Source organism: Gavialis gangeticus, unplaced genomic scaffold, assembly GCF_001723915.1.
Source record: "Gavialis gangeticus isolate Ggan-Ray unplaced genomic scaffold, GavGan_comp1, whole genome shotgun sequence".
NCBI classification, from domain to species: domain Eukaryota; kingdom Metazoa; phylum Chordata; order Crocodylia; family Gavialidae; genus Gavialis; species Gavialis gangeticus.
This window is the reverse complement of record NW_017729020.1, coordinates 992-11,163: the sequence shown is the minus strand read 5'-3', so window position 1 is coordinate 11,163 and position 10,172 is coordinate 992. Positions and strand designations below refer to the sequence as shown.

At 46.6% G+C, this 10,172-nt stretch overlaps 1 protein-coding gene across 1 annotated transcript in view; it reads right to left on the bottom strand.

Annotated features, from left to right (window-relative positions):
• Positions 1-9,747, bottom strand: part of AAK1 (AP2 associated kinase 1) — a gene marked incomplete at its 5' end in the record, with an annotated part of 67,000 nt that extends 57,253 nt beyond the window's left edge. Inside the window, 2 exons of the mRNA XM_019514326.1 lie at positions 6,937-7,079; positions 9,621-9,747. Of these exons, the coding sequence (XP_019369871.1) occupies positions 6,937-7,079; positions 9,621-9,747 (270 nt within the window). The remainder of the gene's footprint in view (positions 1-6,936; positions 7,080-9,620) is intronic.
• Between the last annotated feature and the right edge of the window lie 425 nt (positions 9,748-10,172).

Genomic DNA, 10,172 nt, shown 5'->3' with positions numbered 1-10,172 from the left:
GGGGGGGGGGGGAAGATGATGAAGACTATAAAAATCAAGATCAATTAACTTCTCTGCAAATACCTCATGGTGGTTCCTGTTAGTTTTCCCTTTAGTTTAGGGATCACTTTCTGTTAGTTTAGAAATCACCATGTCTCCATTAAGACTGTGGAAGGCTCCAGAATATAGCTTAGTTTTTCCAGTTGCCTAGCAGTTCAAATTACTATGACTTGAATTTCTAACAGCCACATCTCTTTTCAGGTGTCCAACATGCAATACCAGTGTCTAGACGGTGCTACCTTGAGAGAAAAAAAAAATGTCCCTCCTTTAAAAGGTGCCCCAGATTGAACACCCAAAAGATAAGGAGTTCAACCACTGGACATCTTTGTTTGTGCAAGTTCTGCGGAGGTACATCAAGGCAGGTACGGCACCATGTTTACAGCTAAATAACCAAGATGAATACGCAATGCTTAGACCTTAGATTTGTTATTAGATCCTACATTGGCAAGCAGACTCCCAGTCTGTCAGGTAGCATTTCCCTGCATCACAAGAATAAAACAGACCCTGGGCCAGCAAAGCCACGTCTTCACCACAAAGAAGCTGGCAGACCTAGGCCCACTGCGTTATGCCAAAGTCTGCAGATTCCATCGCACTAAAAGCACCGCAGTGACAACTGTTGTGTCCAGCTCAACTACTGTGCAGTCTGCCAAGAAGCTTTCAGCCTTCAAACAGCTGGAGCCACACAGCTGGACACAGAAATACCTGTGAGAGACTATTTCTGGGTACTCTCAAAACAGTAAGATTATTTTAGTATTGTTGCAAATTGGCAATTGTCGTCTTCCTGTCCAATAATCACACTCCTCTCTTGTGCATGTATTCATCCATGTGATTTATAGGAGAGACAGTAAAAGAATCGTCCCATGATCAGAGTTTTAGCCTGTGAGCTCAACGACCCGTGTTTAATTCTATGCTTTGCCACATCTTCTCAGTGCCTCAATGCCCAGTCTGGCAGGTAGCATTTCCCTGCATCACAAGAATAAACAGTACTTATCGAGGATTAATATATTAAAATTGCAAAGGGTAGTGAGGTTATAGACAAGATGTTTGCATAATGGTTTTGAAAGCATGCAACCATTAGCTAATAAAATATATCAGAAATGGGACCCCCTTCTCAAAGGCGGACCTAAAAAAACCGCAAGTCAGCATTTTAAGCCACAAAAGACCAAGAAAGTAAGGTATGAGAATAGCAGCTGAGAGGCTTGTTAGACCCTTGGTCTCAACAGCCCATTCCCCACGGCCATCCATCTGCTTTGAATAATCATGCACTGGAAGCAGGCAATCTACCTGGCAGATCTACAGCAGAGTGATTCCTCACTCCAGGACAACAACCCGTAAACACTGCCTTAGGAATCCCTCCCACCTTTCAGTTGACAATTTCTCAGCAGTTATTCACTAAACCACCCTGCAAAGCTTCTTAGGAGGGCTCCAAGTATCCAGCATTCCCACCTGCTTTTATTCACTTCTGAAGGGAAGGTAGCAGTTTGCTGCATCAACAGACCGGATGGTCTACTCCAAACAGAACAGAGATGCCTTCTTCTAAGTCAAACATGTGAACAACAGAGGCCTGATTTTCCTGCTTAGCATGAAACTGGCAGAATTTGCAGGGAATGAGCTCTTCTAAAATCTGATTTAGATACTACAATTGAGAAAGCTGCAAGTCTCTTTGGCCTTATTAGCCAAGAGAGACCACCAACTCCAACTTTAGACCCAGAGGCAGCTATTACTTCCTGCTAAAGCTGAAAGAGAAAAAGGTAAGATCAGAACATGACATATACTAAAACTGGGGTAGATCAGTATTTTCTTTAGCTGGCAGAACAGTAGGCAGCCATTGCCCACATCTCTAATGACAGCAGCAGTTTTAGGCCCTGAAAATTGCAACTGATAATGTGGCCTAAATCCTCACTCTTCAACTGGGATCGTAGGTGCTGGAATTTAAGGCACCCAAGTGACACAGAGTGAGCAGGTCTGCTTTTCAGAGAATGGAGGCTCAAAACCTTCTGCACAACAGGATCCTTTAAAGTGCTGCATGCCAAGAATCCAAAAAGTTTCCTTTGAAAAAAATCACACTAAGTCACAGCAAATAAAAACCACATATACACAAACGCCTCCAGAATACTCAGAAGCATTGTATAATTTTGGCATACCATGGATTATCAACATGGCTAATAAAGCTTCCTTGTATACTGAACTCTAAAATACACATTGCTAACTAAAAAACACAAGACTTTAGAAACTAATTCCAGATACAGATGTTTGTGCAAGTATGCTAGGCATGGGACAGGGTGACAGTGTGGTGGGAAATAAAACAATATCAACTGCACTGCTGTCCAGAATTTCAGACTGCCTAGTCACACTGCATCACAAGTATGACATCAGGAGGACTAGTGCCAAGATTTAAAAATAAATAAATACATACATACATACATACCAGCAATCCATAGCATTAAGAGTGCCAGACAGACTCTGGCTCTTCTAGCACTCAGGCTAAAAGAAATGGCTTTTAGATCACCAGTATCATTTGTATTGATCAGATCAGTGTTTTGTGATCCCCTGCCACATCACTGCTACAAAGGGAACAAGCCAAGTCTCTGTCAATGCAGCCTCCTCTGCAAGCTTGTTTGCTCATGGAGTTTACTGGGTTTGGACTAAGAGAAGCACAGGGCCCGTCATGAAAGTCACGTTGTGTAGGCGACCTATACCGACACAGCGCAGAACAGGTACTTTAGAAATTCCAAGTTGTGGGGAATGAAACAGGAAAGGAAGGGAATAGCCAAATGCAAGCAGAGACCTGTGCATGAATTGCATAAAAGCACACTGGTAATAGTGTTTTTGTTTCTTAGCACTCAACAGAGTCTCCTACCATCTACGTGTCTTTTCTTCCAGGTTGGCTGATCTCATACAGCATGCTTTAAACTAGTTTTGCCGGGGGATGGGGCCACAGGGGGGACACAAGGATACTTCCCAGCCAAGGCAGGTGATGAGCACAAGAAGCGACAGGGGTCCGGATAGTCCCAGGATCAAGGGGGTGGTGCAAGCACCCATAGGAGGCCTTAAATGCCTCTACACTAATGCTCGTAGTCTGGGGAACAAGCAGGAGGAACTTGCCCTCCTGCTAGCTAGCAGGAAACTGGACATAGTAGGGGTCACTGAAACCTGGTGGGATTCAACCCATGATTGGGCAGTAAACATTAGGGGCTACAGACTGTACAGGTGGGATATAATGGGGAGGGAAGGTGGGGGTGTGGCGCTCTACGTGCAAGAGCAATACACGTCCTTAACAAACAAGACGGGGTCAGAGGAAGGACAGACTGAAGTGCTCTGGGTAAGAATACAAGGGGGTTGGGGGGAAAGGGACTTAAATGGTGGGGGTCTACTACAGGCCCCCCAACCAGGGGGAAGAGCTGAACCGGGAATCTTCAGGTCAGCTCGCAGAGGCAGTTAAGTCAAGGGTAGTCATTGCTGGGAGGAGCAGCCAGCCAGGTCTGACCGCTCATGTAGGTTCCTAGCCGAGATACAGGACCTCCACCTAACCCAGGAGGTACACAGTCCCACCAGGGGAAATGCCTTGCTGGACCTGGTCCTGGCCACGGGCAATGACCTGGTGAGGGGACTGCGGGTGCTCAACCACCTGGGTAACAGCGATCATCGCCTGCTGGGATTCACCATCCAGCGCAGGGTGTCAAAGGCCTGCAGCAAGGCAGCAGCCCTGGACTTCAGGAGAGCCAATTTCAGTGAGTTAAGGAGATTAGTAGGAGAAGCACTGAGGTCCCAGAGGGGAGGGGAGCTGGGAGTCCAAGACGAGTGGTCATTCCTTAAGGAGACGATCCTCCGAGCCCAAAGGGTGACAGCCCCAATGCGAATCAAAGGGGACAAGACAGCTCAAAAGCCCCCATGGCTCACCAAGGGCGTTCAAGAAAGTCTGAAAGCTAAAAAGGAGGCATACACCCCATGGAAGGGAGGGGCTATCACCAAGGAGGATTATAACTCCATTGCTCGAGACTGTAGGGGGGTGTTAAGAAAGCTAAGGCAGAGACAAAAGTAGGACTAGCGACCAGGCTCAAAGAAGTCCTTTTTTAAATACATAGGGAGTAAAAAGGAGGCACCGCGTAACATGGGGCCGCTGCAGAACACGCTTGGCAATCTGGTGGTTGCACCAGATGAAAAAGCTGACCTCTTTAACAAATCCTTTGCCTCCATTTTTCTGAGCAGGGACCGGGACATTCCCCACCGGGATTCCGGATGGACCCAGGAGAGGCACAGCTGGGCCTAGGGTCAGAGAGGACCTAGTTAGGGAACTTCTGGTGGAGCTGGACATGTTTAAATCAGCAGGTCCAAATAATCTCCACCCCAGGGTGCTGAGGGAATTGGCAGGGGTCATCGCAGGGCCCCTGGCACAGCTTTACAAGCACTCATGGTGCTGTGGTGTGGTGCCAGAGGACTGGAAAAAGGCCAATGTGGTTCCCATTGTCAAAAAAGGGAGGAAGGAGGACCCAGGTAACTATAGGCCCATTAGTCTTACCTCGGTCCTGGGGAAGCTCTTTGAGAAAATTATCCAGGAGCACATCTGTGAGGGACCAGCAGGGGAGACTGTGCTCAGGGGCAACCAACATGGGCAACCAACATTAGAGGCAAGTCCTGTCAGACCAACCTGGTGGCCTTTTACAATCAGGTCACAAAACCCTTGGACACGGGTGTCGCGGTGGACATAGTCTTTCTGGAATTTAGGAAGGCCTTTGATACAGTCTCTTATGCCATTCTCATTAAAAACTAGGTGACTGTGGCATCGATGCCTGCAAGTCAGATGGGTCACCAACTGGCTGGAGGGCAGCACCCGGAGAGTGGTGGTGGACGGGTCATTTTCGACCTGGAGGGATGTGGGCAGTGGGGTCCCCCAGGGCTTGGTCCTCGGGCCTGCACTGTTCAACATCTTCATCTGCGACTTGGACGAGGGGGCGAAAAGCATTTAGTTTCGTCTGCGAATTTGAACAAAGATGTGGGGGGAAGTGGGCACACTAGAATGGAGGGACAGGACACAACTAGATCTGGAGAGGTTAAAGGAGTGGGCGGATGAGAATAGGATGGGATTTAATACAAACAAATGCAAGGTACTGCATCTAGGGCGGAAGAACCAGCAGCATACAAACAGGCTGGGGAACTCCCTTCTCGTCAGCACAGAGGCAGGAAAGGATCTTGGAGTCATCACTGATACCAGGATGAACATGGACGGCCAATGTGAGGTCAGTAAGGCTAACCACACCTTATCATGCATCCACAGATGCATCTCAAGCAGGTCCAGGGAGGTGATCCTCCCCCTCTATGCGACACTGGTCAGGCCGCAGCTGGAGTACTGCGTCCAGTTCTGGGCACCGCACTTCTGGAGGGATGTAGACAGCATCGAGAGGGTCCAGAGGAGGTCACTCGCATGATCGGGGGCAGCAGGGCAGGCCCTACAAGGAGGGGCTACAGGACCTGAACCTGTTCAGCCTCCACAAGAGAAGGCTGAGAGGGGATCTAGTGGCTGTCTATAAACTTACCGGGGGGACCAGTGGGGAATGGGAGGCCCTGTTCCCCCGAGCACTACCCGGAGTAACTAGGAATAACGGCCACAAGTTGATTGCGAGTAGGTTCAGGCTAGACATCAGGAGGCACTACTTCACGGTCAGGGCGGCTAGGATCTGGAACCAACTTCCAAGAGAAGTGGTGCTGGCTCCTACCTTGGGGGTCTTCAAAAGGAGGCTTGATAAGCACCTAGCTGGGGTCACTTGATCCCAGCATTCATTCCTGCCCATGGCAGGGGGTCAGACATAATGATCTGCTCAAGTCCCTTCCAACCCTACCAACTATAAAACTATCTTCTGGTTCATTATTTCAGAATAGGATTTTTCCACAGCCTTCATGATTGGCCCAAATCTACTCTTACCACTGTTAAAAAAAATTCTCACCATGGGCTTCAATGGCTGAATCTACACGTAAAACTTTGATACAAGCTCCAGTGCAGTTTGTGTCAGAGTTTATTGTTCCTGGGTGCAGCATTTACATGTGCACTCGGGACCACAGCATGTTGAGCCAGACCAGCACAGCCCAGAGGTAAACCTGCCAGCCCAGGGCTGCTTTGACCTGGCTCAACGTGCTGCAGTGGGGCTGGCTGGGGCATAAGGATGCTACAGCGCCGAGCTAGCTGGCAGGCAGCACTGCGCTGAAGCACCCTCGTGCTCCAGCCAGCCCTGGTCACTGTCTACATGTGTAATGCAGAGAAGCAAATAACTCTGCTATAGGACAGCACTTGTGTTGGGCAGTACTGTCCTATGGCAGAGTTAATTAGTTTACTCTGGCCTAATAGCACTGAACATGTAGACACTAATACATTACTGAGGAGTTAATTAGCTTTGCAGTAAATGTCTCATGTAGATGCACCCAGCAGGCAGCAACTTAAGCTACTAATGTGGAGCACTTACAAAAATCCCCACCTCTAGTCTACAGTCTTTCACAGTATGTTACATAAGTACTCAGGGGACAGGCCGAAGTGTGGAGCCCATGAGCTGATCTCTGCTGCTCCTGGTTGGAATTCATTGTGGATAATTCATCTGATGAATTTTGGCAGATTTGGGGGGAAATATTTATTCACAAAGGGCTGCATTATTGAAACAGATCAATAAACATCTGGCAAGCAGTGGATTTTTTTCCTCCTCTCTCCTTTAATTTGCCTTTAATAGGCAAATTTATTCCTGAATACATTTTTCTGCCTACTAACAACAGAAACCTTAAAACAGTGTCCATGGTGAGGCTCCACTCTGCTGGGCACTATCCAGAGAACAGACAATCCTGTCTCCCGAAGGCTCACAGCAGAATAAGCTACCCAAACAGCTCCACCCCCTACAACCAGTCTCTGGGAGTTACCTTCAGATCCCTGTGAATAATTGGCGTTTTACACTGGTGCAGTCTGGCTACGGCTTCACAGGTATCGCAGAAGATTTGCAGGACCTCACTCTCCGTGAAGCCAGTCTGCAAGCGTTGGTTCATGAGATTCACCACTTGGCCCCCTGGAAGATAAGCAGGGCAAAAATGAAATCTGATCTGATGCAGCCAAGATGCACTGGTCACACGAAGTTAGGTTCTCCAAAGCATCCTAAACCATGTTGATACCAGCTCAGTACACATCTAAGCAGCACTCAATGTACAAGACCTCCCCAGCTGGAAGCAGTGGAGCTAGGATCTAGTGCCTTCACCAATACACCTTGTTTTAGCAGTATTTAGAGAGGTAGGACTCTACTGTTCCAGTTCCAGGCTAGACAAAGCCTCTCTTCTCCTCTGTGACTTCTGGCATCCTACTTAGACATCTCGGCTTCACTTCCCTCCCACTCGGTAAAAAATGAGCATCTTGCGTATCTATCATAAAACCCGACATGACAATTCAGGTTTGGAAAGTGCTTGAAGATTTTAGCCTGCCAAGATCTGAAATTTCCTCCGAGGCCCTCACATACTCCAAGTAAAAATGATGATGTCCGAACGTATTTTTGCGTAAACCAAGTTCTTTTCTTCCCTTGGGAAATATAAGAGTAATCTTGCCAGATCAAACTAACAGTTTTAGTCTTCGATACCTGCTACCCTGTTGGTACATGCAGGCTAGATTGAGGAGGAGGAATAAAAGACCTCCCCACAAAAAAACCAAAGCTGTGCTCCTACCATCTGCTTCACAATATTGGTATAGAGGGGAGTGTTAAGAGAAAGACTTGGTGCAAAAGATCACACAATTGTTGGTGTCCCAGCTTAGTCTGTATACACACCCTCTGGAAAAGAAAGAAAACAAAAACAAAAAGAAAAAAAAGCCATTTTCAGGCATCTCAGCTTAAGCAGCCAAAAGACTCAGCAGTCCCTTTGGAAAATTAAACACAGCAAGAAAAAAAAATTATAGAAAAAAGAAACCAGCATCATTTAGGTATGAATATTAGAAGGAATTAAAGCATCTCTCTAACTTAAGTATACTATACAACCAAGCTAAATGCCATGGCTATCTGTGTGCTTACACTGAAGCACAGTCTCTGCTGATGAAGGCAGAATGAATAACATCATTTGCTATCTCTGCCATGGAGGAAGGCAGCAACAGCAGGAAATCTGATATTTTCATAAAATTTGATCTAAAATGTTTAGAACTGTTTAGCCACCCAAAGGAGATGAAGTTAGGTACTTTCAAGTCAATCTCCTTCAGAGCATTATGTGGCATTTGGATCAAGGTTTCAAATACAGGGCAACCTTTGAGCATCTATTACAAACCAGGCACAAGTCCATTAACCAGCTTAAACTTTCATAAAGCTGCTTCAGACTCAGTCTAAACACCGAAAGTAAAAAACAGAAATAGCACTGGTGTTCAACAGGCTCATCAGCCAATTATTAGGTTGTTCAGAGTGTGGCAACATCAAGGTACTGTACTTGATGAAGAACTCTCTTAAACTTCCCTATTGTGCAGTTAAGAGAGGTGATGCCTTAGAAACCAAGCCAACACTATCCTCGCAGGAACCGAGGCATAAATCAGAGATGTCAGCTGGAAAGCCTGAGGTCTTTCTGCCTCCCAGAGGTACCTGCATGATTTTTTATAGACTGAGGGATACAGGGAAAATTGGCTTTGACTGGCCTCTTCCCTACAATGCTCCCCACAAGCTTTGGGAATATACGTGAAGGAAAGCAGCGCAATATTTCCTTTCGGAAAGCTCCTCATAGGCCCAACCCTTCCTTCACCTCAGTGAATTATTCCTAACCAAGCCAGTCAAAAATCCTGTACCAAATAAAACGTGGAAGGAAGTTGACTGCACGTGAGAATATGCTATGCCTGTCTGAAGAACTATTATAAGCCCCTTTGACACTGATGGGAAGCCCTTGGCTAGGCCAATAACACTTATTCCTATCAGTTGCTTCCAACAGCCTCAGAGTTGTGGGGTCACCAGGTCCCAAGGTGCAATTCCTCTTTGCTTAATGTTGTGCTCTCATCCTCCTGCGAGACCCATTTGAACACAGTGCATGAGTCAACTTCTAAATCCCACATCTTCAAATGATTCTCCTCACAAAGAGATCAAAGCTTCTGAACAGATGGAAAACCTCACTGTTAAGTTGGGTCTGGAAGGTTTTGTTGGTCAGCATCTCGGCAGACCAGGGAACAGAGGTGAAGAGAATATTTTTTTGCTGAAGAACATTGATTTGGAACATCTAATGAAACCCCCAGATCGAGCAGAGGTATGCAGAGATTGAAACCAGCAATAAGAAAAGAAAAATTAAGACAGTTTATTCCATTTGGAAGCAGTCAGTGAAAACAAGTAGTATCAGAACCATGGAGTGTAGGGACCTAGAAGTTTCTTGGCTTATGGAAGGAGGTGCTAGCAGTTCTTTGGGCGGCCACGCTTTCTTCTCGTGTACCCTTTAACGTCTCTTTGCATTTAAGCTTGACGCAGGTTTCTTGAGCAGCTAGGCTGGAAATTATTCACTGGATGTTAAGGAAGGGCTGAGCCAACAAATATTTTCCTGCAGGAAAACCAAGTTTCCTGCAAGAATAAATCATCCAAAAATCAGCAATATATTGAGCTCACACTTACCTCGGCAAAAGTCCATGAGAATCAGAACTTCCCATACATCACCACTGCTCACTGAATTTATACTCGAATCGATGTATCCGACAATATTCTTGTGTCCAGATAGATCCCTCTGCAAGAAGAGAGATGTTCAAAGCACAAAACATTCCTAGTAGCTACACTTTAACAGGGTCATCTGTGCAGCACAGCTGTGTTAAGCAACAGGTCACTTTGGATTAATCATCATGCAGAAGTTAGAAACTTTGCAGGACGGTCTCAGTTGGTTTCCTGCCCAGGTTGATTTAGGGCAAGCGGCCTTAAATAGTAAGTGGCCCAGACTCCCGAAACAATGACCGTGTAGTTTGCTCAAGTATGTGTCCATGGGAATGGCTTGTCCCCTTATTACTCAGGTGTACCTTGTTATGTAACATGCCCTTCTCTGCACTTGTGGGAGATGGAAACTGTTATAGCACTGGCCGTGTATAGTATAGGGTGCATTTCCTCTTCCTCCCCAACTCCTCTGGCCACCCACGTGACAGAACTGCCAATGTTAAAAGCAGCAAGCAGATCTGCTCC